Source organism: Pleurodeles waltl, chromosome 1_1 (genome assembly GCF_031143425.1).
Source record: "Pleurodeles waltl isolate 20211129_DDA chromosome 1_1, aPleWal1.hap1.20221129, whole genome shotgun sequence".
NCBI classification, from domain to species: Eukaryota; Metazoa; Chordata; class Amphibia; order Caudata; family Salamandridae; genus Pleurodeles; species Pleurodeles waltl.
This window is the reverse complement of record NC_090436.1, coordinates 539,135,578-539,163,231: the sequence shown is the minus strand read 5'-3', so window position 1 is coordinate 539,163,231 and position 27,654 is coordinate 539,135,578. Positions and strand designations below refer to the sequence as shown.

The 27,654-nt window shown below is 44.9% G+C and overlaps 1 protein-coding gene across 2 annotated transcripts in view; it reads right to left on the bottom strand.

Moving 5' to 3' along the window:
- Positions 1-27,654, bottom strand: part of LOC138285660 (leucyl-cystinyl aminopeptidase-like) — a 289,598-nt gene that overhangs the window by 5,203 nt on the left and 256,741 nt on the right. For both annotated transcript variants that reach the window (XM_069225912.1, XM_069225922.1), the window contains exon 17: positions 25,167-25,248. In XM_069225912.1, the coding sequence (XP_069082013.1) occupies positions 25,167-25,248 (82 nt within the window). The remainder of the gene's footprint in view (positions 1-25,166; positions 25,249-27,654) is intronic.

Below are 27,654 nucleotides of genomic sequence, written 5' to 3'. Positions count from 1 at the left end.
TTACCTGCTATCTTTCAGACCACTCCCCAGTATTGATACCCTTAGGGAAGGTAAGTAGCAGCCCAGCGGTTCCACTTTGATGTCTTTGAGCAGGGGTACTCACGGACCCACCCTTCGAAGCTGAAGTTACAGACTGGGTTCTTCCACTATTTTAATGAAAATTGGGGAAGCTCCAGAAGTATGGCCCATAACCGGAACTGATGAAGATGGTCCTTAGAGCAGTTTGCCTTAAAAGGTTAAGTTTACAGGATTTATAAAGCTCATTGCTACCCAAAGGCCTCCCAGTGCTAGAGCTGAGACAGAGCAAACTGCAAGGAGGAGGATTATGCTATGAACAATACGGTCTTCAAATTGCTACGAAAGGCGAGTTCTTGACTATCTTGTTGGAGCTCCAAGGGAAAGGAGTTCCAGAGTTTTGCTGCTTTATATGCCAAGGATCTGTCTCGCCACCTTGCTCACTTGACCTGAGGGATCTTAATCAAGGAGGTCGTCAAGAATCTGAGAGACCTGTGAGGGATATAAGGCACGGCAGTAGGCCTATGAGGGGTAGGGCCCCTATAGTGTAAGGCTCTGTGCAAGGTACAGAGTGCTTTGAAATTAATCTGTTGTTCCACAACGAGCCAATGGAGGTAAGCTAAGGAGGGTTTTGTGGACAGGTGTCTAGGAAAATTCATGAGTAGGCACACAGCGGCATTCAGCACCATCTAAAGTCTCTTTACTACATACTCGGGTAAGCTAAGATAGAGGACGTTCCCATAGTCCAGGCATGAGATTATAAGGGCTTGAATAATATGTTTTTTTGTCCAGAAATGGAAGTACCTTAAAAGTCTTACTAAGAAGTCTTAGTAAACCGAAGCAGATAGCCGCAAGCTTTTTAGATTGGCAATCTATGGTGAGACACTAGTCCAGCCAAATACCTAAACTCTTTATATTTTCTTTTTGGCGGAGGCAGGTCTTCAGGGACTGGGGATAGGAGTCTATACAGGAAATAGTTCCCCACTAGCTTTCCCTCCAGTTTATCTTCATTTAGTTTGAGTTTACAGTCAGCTATCCATCTGGCTACCGCTTGGAGATAAGAGGTTAAACTGGAATTAGAATTAGTGGAGAATGAGAAAAACAGCTGCGTGTCGTCGGCATAAGACAACAGTGACAAATCGTAAGGTTCTACAATCTCAGCTAATGGAGACACATCGATATTAAACAGAGTGGGGTTCAGGGAGGACCCCTTGGGAGCCCCACAGCTGAGGGAGAAACAGATGGAGAGAGTGGAGCGATCAAGGACTTGGGAAGTCCAGTCCTCCAGAAAGGAAGGGAGCCATTTCAAGGTGAGACCCCTCATGCCTGCTTGAGAGATTCTTTGTAGCAAAATAGTGTGGCATATGGTGTCAAATGCCATGCTCAGATCTAACAGAATGATGGCTGCGGAGCCCTCTCAATCAAGCAGTCGGTCTTACATCTTCCACAACTGCCAATAGGGCAGTCTCTGTACTATGTTGGGGTCTGAAGCCCACTTGAGTATGATGAAGGAACTTATAGTCCGCGAGAAAACCTGAAAGACGTCTGTTGACAAGTTTTTCAATCAGCTTGGGGGAAGGTGAGATATTGGCCTATAGTTGTTAAAAAGAGCTGCATTGAGGTGAGGCTTTTTGAGCAATGGCTTAACAACAGCATGTTTCCAGTGTGACTGGATCTGACCTTTTAGTGACCCGTTGAGGACGTTAGTCAGAACAGGGGCAATAATATCTGAACCTCGGGGCAAAATGTAGGGAGGGTCAAGGTCCAGAAGACTGATTACTGAGTCTCAGAAAAAAAAGAGGGAAGGCTGATAGCAAAGCTATGGAATTTTGGGCCTTAACCTGACCAACAGGGTCGTCTTTCTGAACATGCTCGCCATGAATAAATAACTAGTACCTTCTTTTGAAAGAAACCAGTCAGATTATTGCAATGTTCCTTAGAGGCCTCCATGAGGTCAGCATGAGAAGGTGACTGAATAATTTCTTTAAAGATTAAAAGCATTTATTTGGGAGAGTTAGAAGACTGTTCTATTTTAGAAGCATAATACAATGCCTTTGTGGACCTTATTTCTGCATGAAAGTTTCTGAGGGCTTTCCTATATTTAGTTTAGAGGAACTATCGTAAGTTTTCCTCCATCTTCTTTTGAGGCACTTACATTCCTTTTTTTAGCAGCAGCAGGTAGTATGATGACAGAAGACAGCAAGACTTAGGCCGACAGGAGTCACATTTGTGTGAACTGGAAAGGGAGCTCACTACCCAGCTGCATATTCACAGGGAATGGGAACAAACCCGTAAGGAGCTATAAGATGACTGGCGTAGGCTTGAGAAACATACATACATCCATCAGAGGTTACATGCCTACAGAGATAAAAAGGGGGTGATGCTGTATGCTTATTTTGGCGACAAGAGACTTGTGACCTGGTGAAGGTGCTTCGGAACAAATATAGGACCCTAATTAACACCTAGCTTGCGATTAATGGGGTATGCATGGCCCATGTTTGCAAGAAGTACGCTGCACATGGGGAGGACGCAGGTGATCACGGGCATGCCTTCTTAGCAGAGCTGATGGAGGAGGATCGAGCCTCCATAGATGAGCCGATTACCCGTGAAGAACTCCTGGCTGCACTGCGATGCCTAAAAATTTAGAAAACGCCAGGAGGCTGTGGTCTCCCAGTCAAATTCTATCAAAAGTATGCAGATACGATTGTAGAGAAATTACTGGAGGTATATCAGGAGGTCTTTTAGAGGGGGCGATTGCCCAATACCATGCATGAGGCTCTAATAGTCTTAGTGCCAGAACTAAGCAACCTCCCTTTCAAATGTCGATGTTAAAATACTCTGCGCTATACTGGAGGCAAGGCTGACTCCATATATAGGGTCATTAATACACACAGATTAATGTGGATTTATGCCACAAAGAAGATCCATGTATAACCTCAGACAACTGTCACTTGTTTACCATGTGCCTCGTCAGAGAGGAGCCACATGCCCTGGCATTTCTAGATATCTAACAGGTGTTTAATTCTGTAAACTGGAAATACGTCTAGCAGGTATTGGAAAAAGTGGGACTCGACCCTCAATACATCGCATGGGTTAAACTATTATACACAGACCGAGGAACAAGGGTACATATGGGTGGTATAGTGTCATGCAGGTTCCATCTGTATAGGGGCAGCCCTCTTGTTTGCATTGGCTATGGAACCCACGGCACAGTTGCATCGTTGAACACTGGGGCCCTGGGGATATCACACATGTATCCTTGTGCGCAGATGATGCCCTGGTATATTTGCGAAGCCTGGAGTATTCAGTCCCATACTCCTAAATGGCCTATGGGCCTTCGGGGAGGTATCAGGACTCTCTGTTAACATGTGCAAATCCTAGTTGCTTCCGATGGGTGCACTAACCGGAGTCCAGACAGGGGCGCTCCAACACAGAACAAAAATTCCTAGACTTTAATATAGGCAGTGTACTGGAGGGTCTACAAGCATCGATCAGAATCTGGAGGGGGCCTCCCTCTGTCTCTAATGGGCAGAGCAGCGATTGTGAAGAAAATGATGCTCCCCAGATGCCTGTATGTGCTGCAAAGCACGCTCAATGAGATCCCCAGTGCTACTTTACAGAGCTGGATAACTTGGCTACAGGCTTATTATGGGCTAATAGGAGGAAACAAATAGGGCCACCCATGCTCAAACAAACCTGGGATTCCAAGCAAGGAACTCTACTAAATAGCAGCCCATTTACAGCACGCAGTCCACTGGCTAGACTCAGCGGACAACTGGGAAAAGAGACTCTTGAAGGGATCCCATGGTAGCCTAACTCTCCTGCACTGCTTATGAGTGAAACACGTGTGCCACCAGATGCACACCTCCTTGTACGTCAGCTGTGTCAAGTATGTCACATGGGTATTATAGCCAGCCCTGTACGTGCGGGATATGCCGATATGGGAACTGAAGTCATTTGCAAAAATAGCTGAGGTGATGTCAGTACAGAAATGGAAAGAAGGAGGCTGTGAAATACTGGCAGACATATCTTAGAGGCCAGTTTATTACACAGGAAGATGCAACAGAGTCCTTCGTGCTGGGCTCAGGGCAATATTTGACAGTATGCAAAGATCTCCGCCACAGGACATGAGATATGGCCCTGCTTCCCAGAGGAGTCAGCCCCCGAGAGACGCTGACAATGCTCCTCATAATGGCAGGGGGCTGTACACTGATATTGTACATTTACTGTGCTTTAAGGGAGGATTTGCCAAAATAACTCCTCGAGTGCAAGATAAATGGGATGGAGCAGTGGAAACAACCCTGTCCACTTGGGTCTGGGAAAAAGTGCATGTAGGAGTGCAAACGGTGAGCTCCAACAGACGATTTAAACTGATGAATATAATTATATGCATCGGGCACATCTCTCACCCAAGACTTTACATGACATCTACACCACACAGTTGGACCAAATTGGCCATGGTGGGACCACAGCAGACTTTGTGCCCATGGTCTAGCAGTGCCCACTGATAACGCACTTCTGGAGAGAAGTGATAGAGAACCTACACAGGGCCGCTTGATGGGAGAAACCGCACATGCCGCAGGCAGTATTGTTGTATTCCATCTCAGCAAAGAAGAAAATTAGCCAAAAATATATTTTACTGGGCCTACTACTCGCGAAGTGGTGCATTGCTATATTGTGGGCTGGGAGCAGTGCCCTCCTCCCACCCCCAGATATACAGATTGGCTCTGGGATATGTCAGAATGGGCAGTGGCAGAACAAGTCAGAATGAAATATGTGCAGTGGGATAAGAAACTAGTGGATGATTTGGCTGCATGGGCGCTGATGCGGACTGGTTTGAGAGAACTTGTAGATACGTGTGGAAGCTGGGGGAGAAGAGGAGATAGGACAGACCAATAAAGTGGTGGGGGGACATGGGGAGGACGGAGAGTGGAATGCACAATCTTTATGCCCACTAAGGCACAGGACTTGACCAATGAAGAGGGAGGGCGGATACACAGGGGGAACAAGCTAAGATCACAGCAAGTGGGCGGGCAGGCATAGGGGACTATTGTAGACCTAGGAGATGGAGCTAGAGTCCAGATCATTTACTTCTATATATGATCGAGCACAACAGAGATGCGTGGGCAGAGGAACATGAGACTTAAAGTGAGGCTCAGTGAGTACTTAGTATTTCATCCACTCAAGGAAAATAACATTTAGGGGCCAAATTCTAAAAATAAATAGTAAACAAATCATTAAATGAAGGTCTGCAAACAGACATATTCTAGTACTGGAATGAAGCAACATATTTCCAGAAATGACTTCAATTTAAAATGTACTTAACTACATCAGTTTCCTCCTGCTGCTGGTGTCTTTCACAACAGGCATGTGGATAAGGGGGAGTGTTCCCTATTTTGTATGTAGGCAACTGAGGCAGCTAAATGTAGCAGTACTTAAGTGTAATCCAGGCCTGATTTTTGGAGATGAAGCGAGTAGCACATGATATCCTGAACTGCAGGTTTAAGAGGGTACAGGTGTTTGGGGATGCAGTAATGGGTATATCTCTCCAATTCTGCTGCATAGCAAGCTTGTGTGGTAGGTTTGCAAGACCCTCTTGAGATGTCCAGCAGAAGACTCAGGTACCCAAACTAGCATTTCTGCACAAGGCTCAGGTATCCAAACTCGTATTCCTGTAGAAGACTCAGGCATCCAAACTCCAGGACCTCAGGTGCCAAATCACTAAACGTAGCTGCTTGGGGCCTGAATACCTGATCTGACCTTAGCTCCTGGTTAAAGGGTCCTATTGGTGAGGATCCCATGGGGACAGATTGACATCTTGTGGAGTGCTGTGAACCAGGGCCGTCTGGCCCAGATGGTGGCTACAAAGATGAAAGTCTGAGATTTATGCCGCAGGGGTGTGAGAGGCGGAAAAGCATATGCAAAGATCCCTGACCTGTTCATCCATAGTGCATTGCCCAAGGACTATGGGTGTGAGTACCTAGAGGCCAAGCTTGGCCATTTTTCATTTTTAGGGGGAGCAAATATGTCTATTTGTTGAGTGTCCCAGTACTGTAAGTAGTAAAAACACAAGTTTATTAGTTAATTAAAACCATAAAACTTTCCTTCCACATAAACATTTAACTGAACAATTTTAATGCAAGAAGGCAATTACAGATCTTTAGCTTAGAGTGAAATGGTTAGTGAATTTTCCTTCCACATAAAGATTTTAAGAAAAGAACATACTAGTGCTATAGGTATTAATAATGGGGCAACAGAACAATCTTATTGTGGGTAAGATAAATACAGCGCCAAATAAAATCCTGTGATTAAAATGAAAAGCTATATGAAATGTCCTTCCACCAAGAAATTTAAGGAGAACAGTAGCGGACCAATGAAGCATTGGTAAAAATAGGACAAAGTGGGAAGAGGCCTTCTATCAATTTTATTTACCCCTACTTAAGTCTGATTGTTGATACCGGACTTTATTATGACACAAGCTAAGCAACCCTGTGGACTACCTAGGAGCCTTCCCTTCTTTAAGATGTCCAAAGCGGGTTATAGGGATTTCGCTATCGTTTCCGCCCTCCCTCTGTCTTGGTTATTTCGAGAGGCTGTGGTTTTACGAGTGAAAATTTCCAAAAATTGGACCAGCCTAATGTTCAATATTGTATTTCGAGGGTTAAAACCTGCAATTAGTGCTTGTCTGCAGGATCTAATTCTTAGACCGTTAAATTCTTTTTTCAGCAGGAGTCTCCTTTCGGCCGCCAAGGCTGGACAAATACAGACCACATGCATCAAGTTTTCATCTGCTAGATGACAGAGACGGCACTCCTGGGAGTCTACTTGCCGCTCCTTCTTCCATTTTGGCATGAGGTCTAAAGTAGGGACTTCACCCAGCCTAAGTCTGAGAAAGGATTGCTTGATTTTCCATGAGTAGGAGCCAGCCATAAGTGGTGATTCTTTAAATGTTTTGTAGGAGTTAAGGATCAACCAACTATGCTCCCTTTTGGTCAATGAGATCTTATCTTCTAGCAAGCTCAGTAATTTACTCGCTTTATTCACTGCTTTATTGAAAATGGGGATGGGTATAGACCTGTTCCATACCTGATCTAAGTTCAAAAGACTCTTACTTTCTTCTACATATCTTATGTAGTTGGAGTTCCCTCTTTCTAGGATAATCTCCTGCCAGACTAGATTGGCTAAAGACCCTTTTGAAGCGCGGCTCAATTTGTAGCAGCATTTAATGTATGCCGCCGGTCGGGCTAACGACTGTTTGACCAGCATGAATTCCAGTCTGACCTGGGCTGGCGATGCACGCCCATGTAGCCGAAAAACACGCTTATAGGTTTTTATCAGAAGCTTATCCAGAAGACCTACTTCCCTCCCCCTCATTATTTCGGTCCCATAGGTGATAGTTGGAAGTAGCTTCGCTCTCATTACAGCTGTTAATGGGTTCAGAGCATGACCACAGATTGAATTTGCTAGCTTTCAAAAGGCGTAAGTAAGGGCCTGCGTCTTGTTTTTTATTGCTTCTTTTTGTGCCGTGTAATTACCTCTAGCATCCACCACCAATCCTAGGTGTCTGTATGAAGTTACTTCCTCTAGGGTTTTCCCATTCATATGCCATTTACCTTGGGTGGATGGCCTGCGGTTTAAGGTAATCATTTTAGATTTTTTATGATTAATTTCTAAATCATTGGAACCTGAGTATTCTTCTAATGCCTTTAACAATTTCTGCATGCCTATTCTGATATTACTGATTAGTAGTAGGTCATCTGCATATAGTAGGTTGGATACTTGTTGACCGCTCAGTGAGGGAGAGTGGGATGAGTGACCATTTAACTTGGTAGGGAGATCTGCTATGTACAGGTTGAAGAGTGTTGGGGCCAATACGCAGCCTTGCTTTACCCCCACTGTCGTTTTGACTGCCCTGGATAGGTGAGAGCCTTCCCCCAATTTAACCTTCACCCAAGTATCAGAGTATATCATTTTGATGGCATTTAAAATAGAATGTGGCAGCCCCCACTGTAGTAATTTGGCCCACAATTTGCCGCGGGAGACACAGTCAAAAGCAGCTTTAAAGTCAATAAAACATAAATAGGTTGGAGTCCCCTTTGCTTTTGCTCTGTTTATGATCAAGCCTAGCCCCATAAGATTTGTTAATGTTCCTTGGTGCTTGGTGAACCTGGTTTGATTAAAGGGTAGAATATTGTTATCTGTAATCCAGGCTTCTACGTGTTTTAGCACACAGCAGGAAAAGTACTTGAGGTCAACGTCTAAAAGAGCGATTAGTCTCTAGTTGCTTGGGGAGAGCACGCACCCACCCTTATATATGGGGTGGATTATTGAGCCTTTCCAGGATGCCGGGACGTTGCCTGTTGTGATCACGTCATTAAACATTGCTGCCAGGAAATTGGCCCATCTTGCCGTTTCTTGTTTAAATAGTGCTTGCGGTAGGCCATTGGGGCCAGGGGCGCAGTCCATTCGTGACTTTCCAATGATTTTTAATAGTTCTGGTGCCGTAAATTTCAAAGGTTACGGGATGTTGGGATCCCAGCTAATCATATGCGACTGAATTTAAGGGCCTTCTTCAATGATCAGTTCTTTTAGATGGGACTTTAAATGGGATACCCATACTTTCTCTGTTATGTTTGCGTCATTGCCTGCTTTTGCACCATTGTCTATTGTATTGATGATTTTCCAAAATCTTTTGGAATCAGATGTTTTGGTCGCAAGATGTAGTTTGGCCCACAAGACCTCCTGTTGGCCTTTTTTGAAGATCCATAGATCCCTTTTATACAATTTCCTTTGCTCTCTCAGGGCGGTCAATATTGATACATTATTTGGGCATTTACGCAGCGACCTTAGTAGTTTACCTACAGCTGCTTTCCTTTTGTGCACTGGCAACGGTAAAGGTGAACTTTGGCGGTGATTCAATTGCGCTCCCTTTCTTGAGTTACGTAAGAAATCTTTTTTAATGAGATCTAGGGCAAAGTTCTCCCAGACTGTTGTCAGCTTTGCCCCACTTGTGGTAAATGATTCTAGCTTTCGTAGGGCCTCTTCTGCCTGACTTTCAATGGTGTCTGAGGACCATTTGAGTCGCTTTAGATTTTCGGTACCTAGTGTCCCGTTTAGGGCTGCCACTTTCTCCGGTTTTTGCGGTGATGCACAGATCCCAAATACCTGTGGCTTATGGTCGCTTTCCGTGCGGTCCATGATGGTAAAGGGGTTTACTAACTTATATAAAGCGGGAGACACCAAAGTGTAGTCTAGATAGGAGACCGGTTTCCTAGAGAATCTTGTCCATGCCGGTGGGATATCGGGGCACTTCCGTCCGTTTAGCGCGAAGAGGCCTGCTAATTCACAGTTGCGTATGAAACTCTCCCCTAATTTGTCTTTCCTGAGTTTTTTTGGGAGGGTTTGGCTGGGCATTCTTGCCACTGTTTGGATGTGGTCCTCGCTGGGGATGTGGAATAGGTCGAGATTGAAATCGCCCGATATTAACCAGAATGCTGATTTTACTGTACATTTTATCCTTAATAGTTGAGTTAAAAATTTGTTTGCTTCAATTTTTTTATTTTTAGGATTGATGTATGTGTTGACCAGAATCAATGGCTCCTGTGTGTTTTTCCCCCAGTCGTCTAGCTGGAGAAATTGGAAAGGTTGGTCTTCCTCCTTATGCTCAGAGATTTTTATCAAAAGGCTGGTGCTAACGTAAATGGCCTACCGGGCCTATTTATTTTCGTTGCTGGGTTATGATATTCCATGAATCCGATTATCGGTATTGATTCCATTGCCCAGGATTCCTGTATAAGTAAGATGTCGAAGGTGCCGAAAAAATTTATTACTGCAGGATCCTCCAGTTTTGACCGTAGGCCACAGATGTTCCAGGAGCAAATGGATAAAATGCTGTGTGCGGGTTGATCCTTACCAATTCAATTGTTGCCCATCGGTCTTGGGGGTAAAACCGTCGCTACCCATTCCCTTTCTGGATACTTTTGTTGACCAAAGACCACTCTTTCCCTCCCTTCTTCTCTCCATACTTGGACTGTCAGCGGGTGCGTAGGTGGTTTCTCCTCACTGCACCTTTCTTTGATGGGTCTGCTGGCCTGATGTATTCCTTTCAGAACCAACCATGTGCCTTTGTGAGTTCCCAGGTATTGTGAGGCTAGTAACGGAGTTGGATAGCGGTCTCCTTTGTAGGTGGTTACCTCAATGCCCCAGGCTTTCAACAGGTCCTTTCTTTTCATGATCCGCTTTGGGATATCTGGTGCCGAGAAGATGGTGAGTGTTGGATCTGTGTGTTGGTTGCCTCTTGCTTGAATAAATTTTATAGCTGCGAGGTCCTCCGAGGCTACAAACTGAAGATCCGGTAAGGCTTTTATGATTCTTAAGATAGAAGAGCGATTAAGAACATCTGTGGGGGACCTGGAGGTGAATTCTGGAATCCAGAGTAACTGGAGGGTATTTGTATCTGTTATAAGTGACTGATTTTGCTCTATGTGCCGGTCTTGATCCTTATAGCCATCTTCCCTCTGACTAATTGCAGACTTGCTGCCCACATTGACCAGTGTTAGTCGAGGGGGCAGCGCAGGCGTAATTGGTTTTAATTTTGTGCTCTGCTGGCCCCTTGTGGGGCTAGGTCTTAAGTTTGTTATAGTGCCAATTGCTTCAGGTGGTATCAGGGGGGGACTTTGTTGAGTGGGTAATGTCTGCTGAGGCGGTGAGTGTTATCCCATCTACTATTGTGTTAGAGCTTGTACTTATGTGGGTAATAATGTCTCTATTGTACCCTCCATTTGACGTCGCCTGGTCTTTAGGTGGATCCTTTGACAAGTTGAGTTGATGAAGTTGGGCGGACTTCCTTCCCTTCCTTGCCCGCTTTCGTTCTCTTTTTGAGAGGGTTCGGGTTGTGGGAAACTCAGGGTTCCCGGGCTTATTGATGGACTGTAGCGGAGGATGATTCACCATGGGTTCCATACGAGCACTTGCTAGTTGGCGGCTGCCAGCCAATATTCTCTCCTCACTTAAAATTGATGAAGCGGGTGCCAGGAAGGAAAGGGGCTGCTGCTCTTTTTGTTTCTGCTCCCTCGGAGTGGATTTTAGTATGGTGGCGAGTGGTTTAGTACATGTATGTTCATCCTTCCGGGTGGAGCGGATTTCTTGAAGTATTCCCTCTAAGATTTGCAGCAGTTGAGATATCTTTTCGACTACCTCTTTACAGGAACAGATTGTATAGTCATTAGAGTGATTGACTTGCGCCCTTGTTATAAGCGCGTTTAATTTTTCCAACTTACTGTCAATCCCGGAGACAAATACTGCCAAGGTGTTTAGCAAGTCAACTTGAATGTCCATTTTATTTGAATGAAATTGCAGCGCCATGACCGTTGCTTGCATTGAATTTAGGATTGCAGCCCGCATTTCTTCTGACCTGACTGCCCCTGGGGCTTGTGATTTTAGGTCGGGCTCTTGGTTACCACTTGATAGTACTTTGTTTATTGTTGTTTTATGGGGGACTTTCTGTGCGTCTGTCACTGTTTCTGCTTTTGCTGGTCCGTTTATGAAGACCTGTTCTATACCCCAGAGGTCCTCTTCTTCTTTTTCATCGTTGTACGTTGGAAATGAGTGAAGTTTTGGACTTTGACAGAATGGGCCACCTTCCTGAGATTCTTGTTCTAAATGTTCTGCGATTGCTACCAGTTCTGAGTCCAGGATGGGTAGTTTCGCTGGACTAGATGTCCATTGGTACTTAGTGGCGTCTAGGGATTTATTGCATAGAGTTAAGTCTTGCCTGGGATTGAAGAGGGATCCTGGTGTAGGAGTTGCTGGTACCGCATTGTCCTGGACTATACTTGATGCGTCTACTTTCGTGGGGTGATTTTTCCTGATCACTACTGATAGGGGGAGGGGAGGGGGTCAATTCATTCTGAGTTCTTTTTCGCTGCTTCCTTGCTGTTGCATGTCTTGGCTGGGTGAGGTTATTTCCCCAAAACTTGTTTGGGTTGGAGCCAGGGAGTCGATCCTTTTTCTGGTGGCGTTGGTACCAGTAGTAGTGAAATAGTCGGTTATCTTGTGATGCTTGGGAGAGACTACAGACTCTGGAACCCCCTCTGGCGGGGTCGCCTCCTTCCAAAAGCCGGGTTCTCTCCAGATCGTTTCTTCCATGCTGGAATTTTGGTCGCCTCCCCCGCGTGTGCCCTTTGTTAGATTTTGTCTCCTGCATGGGAGGGAGAGGGGGAGATCCTGTTCTCTGCTTGCTCTCCTTTTTGGGGTTGCTTCATCCAGAGCCAGGTCTCCTTTCCTTTTTCTCTTTCCTTGTTTTGCTGGACGGTTGGTAATACTGCCTCGTGCTTTGCCTGATCTCATGATCGGTAGGTTTTGCTGCCTTAGAGCGGAGTGATTTTGGGCGGGCTGTTGGAGTGAGGGACAAGGGCCTTGGTGAGCCTTTCTGTGCCTTTTTGTTGTTTGAGGCAGTGAAGGACGCCGTCCTCCAAAAAGAAACTTTAACAGACGTTAAGTTCTGAGTGTGCGATCACCCTTGGGGGAATTTGGAGCTTTTGAGGGCCTGGGTCCTGGGGAGGTGCAGAGAGTTCGGAGTTGCTGGACCGTGCCAGTCCTTGTTCGACCGTGTTGGTCCCTTCCGCTCCTGGCCCTGGCTACCCTGGGCAAGGTGCCAGGTGCAAGGGCGGGAGGGGGAGCAGGGCAAGGGGGGGGGGGGGGTGATGCCAGGGGCTGCCTAGTGGGAGTACTGGGGTGGGTCGGGGTGAGGGGTGCTGCACGCCCTGGTGGGGAACCAGTACCAGACCCTGGCGCGGCTTCCCCCCACCCTGTTGCCCTCCTTGCCCCCCCCTTAGCCCCTTTGACCTCTGTTGCTCACCGCTCACTTGCCTCTTGCTGGGGGTCACGTCGCGGGCAGCACCTGGAGCAGAGGGCGGAGGGCCGGTAGCTGATGTCCCGGAAGCCTGGTGTCGTCCTTGAAGGGGCCCTCCTTTTTTGCCACCAAAAGGTTTGTAAAAAAAAATATATATATATAAATGAAAAATAAATAATAATAATGTTTGTGCCCTTAAGCCCCTAGCCCCTAAGCCCCCCGCAAGCCGCACCCGCCATCGGGCTGCTTCCGCGGGGTCCGCAGAGGGGTGGGGGGGGGTGCTGCCCTCTGTGTGCGCCGCGCTGTCAGGGTGCTGCGGGGCACCGGCGGCGGCTCGGGTGTCAGGTCAGCTGTCAGGAGCTGCGGACAGGTCTTGCTGCCCGTGCTAGGGGGGGTAGGAGCACTAGGAGCTCACTGGGTTGCTCCGCTAAGTGCCCCCGCGCTCCTTGCTCCGTTCAGGTCCGGTGCGCCGGTTCCACGCTGTTTGACCCAGAACCGGAACTGGAAATGGAACCGGAACTGGAAATGCCGAAAATGGATGATTTGTCAGTAGATTTCACTGTTTACCACCTGCATGTTTGGAAGGGAGAGCACAGGCCCAGTACTGAAAGTACTTGAGCAGGATTTATGGGCAGAGATAAAACTTGTGGGCTAGTTCATGCATCCTGCAGAGCAGGCTCGCCAAGTCGCTGTCCACCCCCAGAAGGCACTCTGCCATTAGATGGATGTGGTGTGGGAGCACCCAATGTGAGGTGTTGTGAGCCAGCAGAGAAAGAGGCAGAGAGTGAGTGCTGCCCTGTTTCTGCAGGTAACACACAACCATCATGTTGTCTGTCCTTATGAGGACTATTTTGCCCTGAATAAGCAGAAGGAAGATTTTGGGGGTGAAGTGTATGGCTAGACGTTTAAGATAGATAATGTGGCGTGCCAGCTGGCTTGACAAGCATTTGTGGTAATGGTGACTTGCGGAATGGGGTCAAGAAAGGCCTTCCCTACAACAAATTGGTGCTGTTCCACCACTGCAGAAAGTGATGTGCACTGGTATTTCCCAATGCTAGATCCTCCATTTGACATTCAACCTGTGATCATTGGGATGAAAGGTCAGTCGTGGCTCGCTTTGCTCATAAGGAGCAGGGAGGGTGCCGGTACATGGGGGGCAGGAGGGGGTCTAAAATGTAATAAAAAATAAATAAAATAAAAACGTACCTAGCTTCTGTGCCGCGCCGTTCGTCTGCTCCTCCGTCTTGCTGCAGGCACAGGCTTCCAGCCTGCCCTGCGACCAATCCTGATGCTGCACACGCTCCTCCGCCCTAACGGAAGAGCCGTGCATGTGAAAGTATTGTTGACTCCGCCCTAATGGAAGGGCTGCCCACGTGAAAGGTATTGTTGACATGGGAGCATGTGAAACTGGGGTACTATGGTGATGCATGAGGGCATCATGCCTAGCAGATGCATTAAAGTTCTGACTGTGAGAAGACGATTTGGCTGAAATAGGGGGAACGATCTGTTAAAAAGCCAGGACCCGTTGTGGTATGGCACAGGCTTTGCCTTTGCTAGAGTTCAGTGCTGCCCCCAGGAAGGGCTGGATCTGCAGAAGTTGTAGGTGGGACTTGGTGGTATTTATGCTAAACCTGACTATTGCCAGGCACTTGAAGACCATTGGAGCAGTGATGATGCTGAATGTGGGTACTTTAAACAGATAATAATGACCACTTACCAAGAAGCGTATGTATCATCGGTGGGTGGAATGAACGGCAGTGTGATGGTAGGTGTACTTGAGGCCTAGTGCCTCCACGTAGCCACCTGGTTGAAGAAGAGGAATGAAATCCTGCGGTGTTACCATATGGAATTGTTTGGAGAAGATGTACTAGTTCAGAGGCCTAAGATCCAAGATGGGTCAGAAGGAGCCATTTTTCTTAAGTATAAAAAAGTAAAAGGAGTAAACACTTTTGCCCAACTGATGGTTCTAGGGTGCCTTTTTGAAAGAGTGGTTGGACCTCTTCCTCCAGAAGGTTGAAATTTGCTAAGGGTATAGTTGTGGGGTAGGATGCTGGGAAGGGGTGTGAGAAGTTCTAGGCAGTAGCCGGGCCGGCATATTCCTAAAACCAAATTGTTTGATGTGATTCCCTTACAACAAGGAAGCACATCTAGCAGTCTGCCCCAACTGGTGTTGTGTGATCAGGAGGGAGAAGGAGAAGTCTGTATTTAGAGGTGAAGGCAATTTGCGGGAACCTCTGTTGCTCCTATTGTTGTTGCCCATGTAGGCAACCCTGGTAAAGTATCCCTATACATGTTGGTGTTAGTACTGCTGCTGAGTCTGATAGGAGGGGGTAGGGTTCAGGAAGGTGGCCTTTGAACCAGTCCTATACTAGTGTCTCTGAAAGGAGACCCTACGGCTGAGGACTAAAGGGCACCTAAGGCTTTGGCAGTGTCAGTGTCCTTAATCTTTTCTAGCATTTGTTAATCTGCAGATCAAAGAGATGTTCGCCATTGAAGGGCAGTTGGACCAGATGATTGCTAAGACTTTGGAATTAAAGCTGGTGATGTGGAGTCACACATGGTGTATAAGAAGAAGGCTGGTGTTGACCTCTCAAGGAATGGTCTCCGCAGCATGTAGGGCACAGTGGATAATGGCACTTGTCTTTATTCTACCACTAACTCCTCACCCACCTACTAAATTCTATGGGGAGATGCTTCACCAACTCCTGCATCTTGTCCCATTGCACACTAGTGGTATAGGGAACAGAGGCAATCCATGTTACCTATCCTCCAGTGGCATTAGCGGCCTTACACAGGGTATGTACCACAGTGAGAATCGGGAGGGACCTGACCTCTGATGTAGGCTGGGTTGTTGGTGGAGGGATTATATTTTGTCTTCACAAGGGGCATCGCCACCCTCACCTTGACGGGTTCCTTGAAGGTGCCTTGGCTAACTTCAACTTATAAATTAGCATAGGGAGGAACTGTACCACCCTCTGTGATGTGGACAATGTCACCACTAAGAAATAATCTTCCTAGTGAAGGACATGCATATCCATGTTCTGAAAGGTAGCTGTACTTTGTATCACCTCATAATATGTTGTGGTGTGGCCTGGGGCCAATTCCCTTACTGTATAGTGATCCAGGTCAGGATCTCCTAGGGAATCATAGGGGTTTGTGTGTGGAAAAGGCTGCCTTCCCAATGAGAATAGTATGTGGAATCTTCTGATGAATGTGATGGTGGCAGTTGAGGATATGTGGAGGTGTAGGAGGAAGAGATGAGGCACATGTTAGGGAGCTGGTGCCCTTTTCCTTGTTTCTTATGTTTGGTAGCTCTGGGAGGCTCCAAAGCAGGTTCTTCATCAAAGGTAAGTTTCCTCTTTTGAGGCAAAGTCTTTGTGGAAGTGGGAGGCAGTTTCGTGGAGATCTTCCCCATTTTGGTACAAAGGAACTATCATTTCTGCCTTGCAAACAACTCCTTCTAAACCAGCTGAATGACGAATTGGTCAGAGTCGTTGGAGGCCAACGACAATAGGGGCTTTGAAGCTGATGGTGTCAACTCTGCTCTAAATCGAGGCTTTTTTGAAGGCCTGGTTATGCTTTGTTGTCAACCATTCATCGTCCTTGCTGAGGTCTTTGTTCAGAAACTTGACTATGTGGAGGCAAGAGGGGCATTTTTGTTTTTTCCTGGGTCAGAGTCAGAAGAGAAGGTTGGCCTAGGTGAAGGCTGATGGTACCGGCATTTTCACCCTGCTGGGTGTTGGGCGAGCTATGCTCTTTGAAGATGTTGATGTTGCAACAAGTCATAAAAGGTTTGCCGCTGCATCCTCTTTTGTGTCCATCTTCTCTCCTATCGATATCAAAGTGTTCTTTGAGGGGAACTTAAAACAGGCCTCATGTTGGACAATCCACAGGAACTTCAGGTGGCACTGGGGACAGTTCTGGAATGGTGTATTTTCCAACAATTTGTGTGCATTCTCTGTGAAGAAGTTAAATCACTGGGGCCATGAGGACCAAAGCAGACCTGAGGCATTCATGGATAGGAGTCAATCATGTTCGGCTCCAGAAAATGGTGCAGAGTAACAAGGACAACAAGGGTTCCCCACACCCCCCAAGTTTAAGAGTGAAACTGTCTTGTTAGGATCGTCGAGAGCGCAAGGAACATGTATAAGTCCGGGCCCCGATAGTACATGTCTGAACCAGGAGGTGAAAGAAAACAATCTAGCATCGAGTCAGTGCCCATGTGCATTGCCCACTAAGGGAGGAATCACCAAAAACCTTTAGAATCGAAAGACCTTTTTGATGTAAAAAAAAAAAAAAAAAAACATACAAATGTCGGTGTCCAACACTAGATGGTAGGAGTATGCCGAGCATATTTTATCTACAGCAACAGATGCATCAAACAATGTTATGTATTACTGAGGTAAGCTAGGGAATAGCTTTGTTAATGTTGATAGGACCCGGATCTGAGGGGGATACATAAGGACTTACATCTTTTGATCAAGTGATGAAAAGCATCACATGGGGGACAGCTGAACTGTTGGTGATAGGTGGTGAAGGAAAGAGAGTAGATTCAGGAACTGTGTTAAATGAATCAGAACTGATAAACGATTGATGGAGTGAGTCATAAGCTGATCGGGGAAAAGGCTCATCTTTTCAACAAAGAAATGAAAAAGCAGTTGCCAAAACTTTGCCCGACTTTGAGAAAGAGGAGCAAGAGTGGTAGATGGTTTATTGATGACTTTAACAATATCTTTTTATTGGCTTCATTAAGGATTTAGTTAGATTAATATGAACTATAACTTCTGGGATGGTCTACTTATAAAGTAAACGTTTTGCTTATAAATCTTTATTTTGAGTACAGTCAATACACCATTTTTGCTCTGCTCTCGGCCTTCTTGCTTCCAAAAATATTATTTGCACACCAAGCAGGATGGCTGGGGTGCCTAGAGGCTTTTGAAGCGCATAGCTGGAAAGGTGTGAGTTCATCAGCAATAGATACATTCCATGTTATATATCCTGTATAGCATGAGGAAGGGATGTGTAATTGAAGCGGGGATCTAAAAGCTCAATTTAAATGATCAATACTGATTTTGTGTCAGGGATGATAAATTTCTAGTGTATAGTCTATTGATCAATAGCGAAATTGAGTGTGATGAGGCTGTGGTCCAACCAGGTACAAGGAATATCTTCAACAGTGTATTAAGTTGGGTGAAGTCCATACTGCATCAAGTATGTGATCAGCTGAGAGTGTGGAGGGTGCTAACCAACGGGTAACAGATACTGTCCGAACATTGTGAGAGTAGCTGCTAAACGTTAAGGTCTGCAGGATTAGCATGCTGAAAATGTATTATTAGTACAAAATATGTAATTAATTCAAGAACATCAACAAATTTGATTGAGTATCTGGCAAATGGCAAAAGATCAATAAGGCAACGGATCTATTGGGGCTGACTGAAAGCTTGAGAAAAGAACCTCAGCATTGACAATAGTTAGACTTTTAAGTGTGTTCTGAAAAGTAAGAGCGCATCCGCTTCCCTTTTGAAGGGAGTGTGGCTGCATTTTATGAATAGTGTAACACTGTGTAATAAACCAATAAACTTGTTTTCCAGATGTTCCTTTAAACAAGTTTTTGTTATACTTAGGTGGTAAAATGTATGAGCATGATCATTTAAATCTGGGTCATGTTTCACCAATTGATGAAACCTAACTTTATCTCACAGCTGCAAGGAAAAGACAAGTATCATGAGATTTACTAGGCTTGTATAACAAGTTTATTCTATAGGGATTTGATTGGAAGGACAGGAGGCATTACTGCACATAAGAACAACCGTATTAGTAAATGAGGGTTTATTGTGGGAGTGATTTGCAGAATCAGGTCCCAGAAAAGTGAATGTTTTAAACCAGTAACATACGGGAGAGACAGTAACTCAAGAGGGGAGCATGTGGTAAATAGCTTCCTCTAAAAAGAAGGTACAGAGGAGTGAGGGGGAATACCAATATAGTGGTTGGTTCTAGTCGGTGGGATCAGATGAGCTTTCTTTTCGCATGCCCACTACACAAATGAAAGACTAGTGTGTAATAGACCAAATATGGCTACAAGCTCAGCATGGTGGGACTAGAAAGAAAAGACATTGCTGAGAGACTGGTGGGCGGCCAGTTGGGGCAGACGACTCCTGAAACAGGTTGACCTCCCACAACCAGAGCCTCAGCAGTGTCCAAAAGAGGAGCAAACTAGTAAGGTCAGTAACACTAAGGGAGCTTTTAAAGTGTGGTGTGCAGTGTACAATGAATGGTGTAATAAAAGCAGTAAAAGGACTGAAATGAGTAAAAGGAAAAGATTAAAAAAGGGATTAAAAGTAAACACCTGGGGCAATGAGATGAGTACAGAAATCTGTCACGGTCAAACACACAAAAAGCTATTTGCTATGTAACACTGACATCCACACTGATGACAGGCCATGGTTTAAGCTTGTGAATCTACTATAGATTCAAAGCTGGAGTTACAATAATTTCAGGATAAGGTAGTTTGGAAATTAGATGAAATATGAGTCTGAGTATTCCAGTGAATTCTTTATTTAAAAGAAGAGTGAGTGTTGTCTATATGCAAATTGGTAAATATAGCTCTTAAATAATGCAACTTGTAATTGCAGTACTAACTTAACATTACTCAACCTATCAAACACAAGTTCCCATCTCATAGGTGAGGAGCATACTTGGCATCTGAACGCATGACTGATGAAAGACTCCACTGTCTGAGGAAACCCAGTCTATGTGTTGATACTTCTGAAGGCCATCAACTCTGTTTCTCCTGCTCCATCCTGGCCTGTTCACCTGAACAGTGAATCGTGGAGAAATGTCTAATTGGGCATAAATTAGTGCGCTGTTTCTCCTCAGGGAGCTTGACGGATTCTGCTTGGCCCTACGCTCTATTCTTCCATGAAAATAACTTTTAATAAATGCATTTGAATGTCAACAGAAAGCAAAGTATCCTTTGACAATCTTGGTGCAGCGGCAAGGAATCACATTGACCAGAAAGGAAGTAATGCTTGAGTTGGGCTTGACATGAATTCTACAACTAAAGGCAGGTGCATCAAAGGTAAGTCAGAGGTTTCCCCTTAAGAGTGGTGGCGAAAGGCCAGGTACACAGCATGTTGTTACATATACAGACAGAATTCACCAGAGAGTGGCGATCGTTCCTCAGATGTGGCACCTTTAGTGTGCAGAAGGGATTACCACTCTATTTCACCCAGGACCATGTGGTACTGTTGGCATTCACGTGTTTCCTGGTGGCAGGCTGCTCCACCAGGGCCCAGGATGTCAGGGTGAGAGTTCAGAGGAAGATGTATGCTTGAATGGAGAAAGATGTCAGATGGATCAAGAGCAGCACAAAAGACATTCAATCTCTCTTTTTTTTCATCTGCCATGCAATGCCATTTTTCTGTGACGGTACATTTAGGAAGGGTTATGTTCTTTACTGATCAAGATGGTCCTCTTCCCAGTATCTGCTACTAGGGGTTCCCTGTCCAAGGTTGTTTTTGACATTTCCTCATTAAGTCATTTCCTGTTCTACTCCTATATAAGGGAGCTTGGATCTGAGAAAGATGTGTCGCAACGTTTTCATGTACCATATTGCTCATCGCATTCATTGGCAACCTTAGATGCTTTTTGCTTCCTAAATCTTGTAAAACCAAGGAGGTTATTTATGTCCTTCATGGCATTCTCATCCAAACTGGAATATTATTTAGGATTCATGTGACAGCTTTCTCATGTATGTTAAGTACAGGGTGGCATGGAGGCTATTGGAAGGAGCTGTCCTATCCTTCAGCAATCGCAAAGTAAACAAAAGAGCTTCACTGCGTCCAGTCCTAGCCAGTCACCAACAAGGTGATATCATTTGTTTGTGATCCAAACTTTGAATGAGAGCACGCCTTTTGCATTTATTCATTTCAATTAATATTTTTATTGTTATACATGGTTGGGCATAGAAAGTCTGCAAGGATATTAAAAGAGGGAAAAGAAATGGGCACATTAGGGTGGGGGCTCAAGGGTATTAGGTCGTAGGGTCTGAGTGGAATCCAAAATAAAATGAGATGGCGTGGAAGTGACATTGTAAATACTTATCTAATCAGTTTAGACCCTACATGATGAATGCTGCCCACTGCAGGAAGCTGGTCTGGTACCTCAAGCGCTCTCTGAATGTGTTTGAGCCACATCTAGAGATTTCCTAAATACAGGGGAAAGTTTGAGCTGCTTGGATGCAAACATGTGAGCTTGATGCTCTCCAGCTTTTAATGGAGGTGGCTGTGAAAACATGTTGCCCATCAATCCTCTCACAATTAAGTATCTTGTGGAACTGCTTTTGCAGATTCTGATTCTCAAAATAATGCCTTGCCATCTAAATCCAGTGAAAGAGTGTACTTGTCCATATTTCTGACCCCTCATGCCTTCTCTACATAACCTTGCCATTCTATTGAAGAAAGCACTGAAAGGTGAAAGACGAGTGTGTAGAAGGTATGCATGCCTCTGACATCAGCATAGCCTATGGAAGGCAAGGATACTGAAGTGGTTGCTCCAAGACTGCAGTTGCATTATCTTGCCCATCTGTATCACAATATTGAACACATCAGAAAAGAAGCAAAGATTTGTGCTGCTCATACTCTGTCTTCTTCCTCATTTTCCCACCATGACCTAGCAGTATTGCTATTTGTGTGCTATTTCTCAAGGGTATATTGTTGGTAAGTAAAACAAATTGAGCAGCTCAACCCTTCTCATAGGGGCCCGCTGTGCACCTCCAAGAGACTTTAATCTGATGCTTTGTTGCTGTTCCTGCCATTAATAACAGTTTATGATCTGTATGTTTTTCAGGGTGACTAGAGACTGACCTGTGTTCCAGGGCTAATGTCATCACACTGGCTAAAAGGCTATTCTGGAGCTCTGTTTCAAGGCTCCTTTTACCTCTTAAAATAAGGAGAGATAAAGGGAATGGTTTGTGTCCTCTATACTTTAAGAAAACTGCAAACCTCTATGAATTCAGCAATATTTCCACTGTGCCCTCCACCCTAAATCCTCATAAAAAGTCAATAAATCTACCAAAACTTTGGAAAATGAAACATCAACAATATGTACTGAGATTAGTGTCCTAACACTTTACATCGAGTATCAAAGTCAACAAGAGCCATCCCTAACCAAAGAAGAAGTTGTGGCTGCACGAAACACTAACTGAAAGACACATGATTCTTAAATGTACTCTTTTATGCACCTGCATGCCAAAGCACCAGTTTGCAAAGAAGAAAATTATGGTGTGCTTGTGGGACAGTATGACATGAATGTGGACCAGAGTCATGACCCAATACCATCCCCTGTGTTTACTCTGCTCATGCAACTCTGCAAGAAGCATGTGTTCTGTTTGCTTGGTGAAGTAATCCTTGACGCTAGGTCATTCCTGAGCATGCACACCACCCGCTCACTTCAGAACGATGGACTGGCGGCTTTAGATTTCCTTTTCAATGGGGAGATCTTTTCTTTAGCAACTAGTTTACTTGTTGCATTCTTAATCACAACGCTGACATATTTAGTGTGTCTGCATGTTACTAGTTTTGCTTTACTGAGGAGCACTGCTGTAACCCAAAGGAGGGTTGCTGCTCTTGAATATGATGTCACTTCAGAAACACCTTAAGTCTCAGCAGCAACTGTGTTGTACATACATAGCAGTGAAATATACAGCCCTAAGAAAGCATCTGAATCATGTACGTGTGGTGGCATGGTACAGTTACGCAGAATGAGGACATACTGAAGTGTTGTGACTTATAGAATCCCACAGTGAACAAAATGTGGCCTTAATATGTACACAAAACCGATGTGGCATGGCAGGCAAAAAAAACGGACTTGGCTAAAGACTGAGTAATTGCCTGTGGCAGAGATTAATTCAAGCATTCAACCTATCACTTTTTGTCTTCCTATGGACCCATTCGCCTTGCGCCATAAGACTCAAACTATACTTCACTGATGAGGCCTAACTAGGCCGAAATCAGTATGGATATGCTTGAGTTACGGTTCACAGCTATCCTTGCATGGCAGTTTGGGATGGATTCATCCTACTGGAGCAGGACCAAGGCTCATTTGCACATGGCTGATTGTGGTATGGAGGCAAAAAATACGTTGGACTTGGATGTGGCCTGAGTAACTACCAGTGTCTGACATCAATTCAAGAGTTCTACCCAAAACTGTTTGTTTCCCTCAGCACTTTACAAAATACATCATCTGGACACATCTGCACTTCAAAATCAAATATGAACTTCATACAAGGTTCAAGTGCAGTAACAGAGTGCAAAAGAAAACATAATCTAGAGGCAAGCTCACAGGAGAGTATAATGCTGAAGTTGCTTAAAATGGATCTACTGTGGGTTTGGCCATCAGTGGGTCAAGATGTCTGAAGATCTAGCACTCCAGTTTTTCTGACTCTGCTGAGTGTCCGGCTGTTGTGACAGGAGTAGGGGAGTTTGAGCAAGCCTCATCTTTAGAACTGGCAGAGTGTGCAGTACAGACCTCTTCTGCTCACAGGAAACAAGTTCTCGAATTCTTCCTCTACCTGAAGGAGTTTTGAGTGCATGGCGATGTACGTTTTCAGGGGAGCTGCGATCTGTATCCACTGCACTACATGATGTCAATCTTCCAAGGCAGCGAGCATGATAGGACGTTGAATCTAGAGGAGGACCTACAGTGGAACCGATGCTGCAGCTTGCTCTTGCTTGGCTCTAGTTTGCAGGAAGGAGTCTTGACAGAGGTGAGTAAGGAAAATGGTGGCTTGAGGATCTTGTGGACTGTCCCAGTGGCAACTCAGATGCAGCTTCAAACATGTGTGCAAGAAAATGGTGTACGGTTGCAGGCCTGTGGATAGGAATGAGAAGAGTCTACACCCAGTGGAGGTGGTCCTGCGCCCACTCTCTACCACTTAGCGGCTGCATCTCACTGGATAACAGAGCCCCAACTAGCATTCTTACATGACCTTGTGTGGTGGATAAGTAACAGAAGAAGGATTTTTTCAAGACACAAGCTTCAGTTTGATGCAGAATCAGAAGGTATTGTTCTATCACCTCACTGATGCAGAACTAAATAATGAGGAGAGGATACTGTTGAGTCCATGTAGACTCTTCCTGAGTAGTTGGCAAACACACTGGCTACTACTGAGGCTGCAGTAAATGCAGTGGGACACATAGCTGAAGGCTTGTCGAATAAGGTAGTTCAAAACTAAATGGGGGGGGGGTGAGAAATGAGGGAACTAAGTTCTAGGCTCAGGAAACAACATCCAAGATTCAAAGAACTCTCTTGGCGACCTCATGGCACCTAAGGACTGTAGGGTTAGTAGTGTGTAAAGTTGGATACTTGCAAATGAATGGCGAGCTGTCAGAGTGCAAGTGCTGGATGCCCTAGATTTACACCCCATCTCCCAAGGACTCATCAGGTTTCACCGGCGTAGCTGTTAAGAGGCCTGTGTAGCCTGGCTGAAAGGAGGTTTGACCAATCGTTTTCATAGCCTATTTCCTTCATATAAGGCCTGTAGAGGTGAGTCAGGAGGGTCAATGGTCTTGATTGTACTTCACTCTGATGACCTACAAGATAACATATTGCAAGCACTGTACAAAAAGGAGAGATCCAAGTGGCAGGGCCATCGTCTGATCCTCTTTCCAGAGTTGTGTTCAGATACCTTCGCATGGAATAAAGTGTTGCTGAAAGTCAAGGGCTTTAAGTCTCCTGTGGGTCTTCCAGTCCACCTCTAAGTTTTCCATCATGGGATGAGATAAGTGTTTAGCCAGCAATATAGTACAAGATCTTTTTTGAGAAGTTTAGATGAGTGAGGGATGGAGATTAGGTTTCCCTTTGGCTATCTCCAAACACGTTTTGTTTTTTTAAGTCGCTTCTCAAACAAGCTGGCACTCACTGTTTATGGGTCTGCTTCAGTGGTTACTATTGCTTCCTCAAGGCTGATGCAGGATGCCGGTTATTTTGTTATCTGCTGTATCCTTGGTCTACTAAGTTCTCTTGTCACTCATTCTGCCTCCACATTAAGCTCTTAGAATTTCAGTGATTTACATACTGGGTCTAATGTATACTGCTCTTATCATTTGTGACCCAGGATGTTTCATTGCATGATTTGATTGTTTTTCTAACTTTGAAAACTTGGGAAATAAAGTTGCTAAAAATGTAATTATACTAGCAACTACTTTACTTCTAGTTAGATCGATCCATGTAAATAATTTACAAAAACATATAAATACCAAAGCAGAAATACAATAAAGAACAAAAATCATCTACTCACTTCTTGGAGGTGGGCTGCTGTTGAGAACTGAGCAGTAGTCCGAGTAACGATACTCTGGATACTAAAGGACCCTGGTTGGAATCTAGAAATTAAGAAAAAGAACGATCCCGTAAAGGTGATTAAACATATCAGTTATGCGCAATTTAAAATACGGTAATAAGGTGGTTTTTTTATTTTTATTTTTTTCAAAAAATTACACACCAGTTGCAACACTGGTAGAAATGTATTTGCTAAAATGTAGACTGCAGTGGAATTGCTGTATAAGCAGGTGACGATGAAATAAAAAGAATACGTGGGCCTAGGACTTCAATTGTATTCAAAATGTTGACATTTTGGATTTTGATAGGCTTACTACTGGTTAGCTTCAGCATGGCTCGCATTTGCTTCTTTCCTATTTCGCATGGCGTGCATGCGTCCTATCGTCTCTTGAGTTTGTCTCTCCCTTGGAGCATGGACTTGTGTCCTTCTACCGCTCCTGTTTTTGGAGTTGCTTTATTTGTTTCCAAGCACTCCACATGAGTGTTTGTATTTTAGGCACTCCCATATCGCCGTTCATGTTGCTTTTTTCCAATCCCAACCCCCTTCCATTACTTCTCTCCCCTCACCCATATCAGTTTCATCTTAATTCCCATCTCCCGCCACGAGCCTTTGTGTCTGTTTCTCTACCCCCATCCGTTTGTCCCCATTTCTTCATCTCCTGAGGTATTTATGATGCGGGACAAAGCTTCTCTTCCTTTCTGTGTTAAGCTTTCCCAGGCTTAGAGAAAGGTCAAACAGTGGGGTAAAGAGTGGCAGCATATTATTGCCACTAACACACGCAGGCCATGGCATCTCTCCTGAGAGCGCAGACCTGCTTTTTTTAGGCTCGAGCCTGCGTTGCATGCGCTCGCGCATGCGTATCACAGCGAGACGCTTTAGTGTTAAGAAAAGGGCTTGGAGCCCTGTCGACGCCACGTCAGTGTTTTTCATTGGTTCGTGTGCTTGCCTAATAAAATCAGCTTGCTTTCATTAGTCGAAGGCATGGATACGTCATGCCTTTTCCGGTGGCTAGCCCTCCTCGAGCGCAGCGACCAAGTACAGAAAACATGCGAGGCTCGCTGTTTTCCATCGGGCTTGTGGACTACTTTTTCTCTAATTTAATAGCGCGATCTCGCTTGGCAGAAGTCGAGCACTTTACATAGTTAATTGCACTTTTTTGGGTTACGTATATAAATGCACTTTTCAAAGTCGGGTTAGGAGTTTACAACGCTATCAGCTCTAACATGAGCAAACGCGAGACCCGATGCATTGCAATGAAAATGTCACTTACCCAGTGTACATCTGTTTGTGGCATCAGTCGCTGGAGATTCACATGTTCTGCATAGCTCGCCATCTGGTGTTGGGTCGGAGTGTTACAAGTTGTTTTTCTTCGAAGAAGTCTTTCGAGTCACGGGACCGAGTGACTCCTCCTTCTGTCTCCATTGCGCATGGGCGTCGACTCCATCTTCGATTGTTTTCCCCGCAGAGGGTGAGGTAGGAGTTGTGTTGTAGTAATAGTGCCCATGCAATGGAGTGACTAAGTATGTACCTATTTAAGGTTAAAATAATATATACAAATGTACAAAGTTGAAGCTAACTTCCGAACTGCTACAGGCTCCCGGGGAGGCGGGTGGGCACATGTGAATCTCCAGCGACTGATGCCACGAACAGATGTACACTGGGTAAGTGACATTTTCAGTTCGATGGCATCTGTCGCTGTAGATACACATGTTCTCCATAGACTAGTAAGCAGTTATCTCCCCAAAAGCGGTGGCTCAGCCTGTAGGAATGGAAGTGGTTTGAAATAATGTTCTTAACACGGCTTGACCTACTGTGGCTTGCTGTGCGGATAGCACGTCTACACAGTAGTGCTTGGTGAACGTGTGTGGCGTAGACCATGTGGCTGCCTTACATATTTCTTACATTGGGATGTTTCCTAGAAAGGCCATGGTAGCACCTTTTTTTCTGGTTGAGTGTGCCCTTGGTGTAATGGGCAGTTGTCGTTTTGCTTTAAGGTAGCAGATTTGGATGCATTTAACTATCCATCTGGCTATACCTTGTTTTGATATTGGGTTTCCTGCATGAGGTTTTTGGAATGCAATAAATAGTTGTTTAGTCTTTCTGATGTTCTTCGTTCTGTCAATGTAGTACATTAATGCTCTTTTGACATCTAATGTATGTAGTGCCCTCTCAGCTACGGAATCTGGCTGTGGGAAGAACACTGGTAGTTCCACTGTTTGATTTAGGTGGAACGGTGAAATAACCTTTGGTAAAAATTTAGGATTAGTCCTTAGGACGACTTTATTTTTGTGTAGTTGTATAAAAGGTTCTTGTATTGTAAACGCCTGAATTTCGCTTACTCTTCTTAGAGATGTAATGGCGATGAGAAATGCAACCTTCCAGGTTAGGAACTGTATTTCGCAAGAGTGCATGGGTTCAAAAGGTGGACCCATGAGTCTTGTTAAGACAA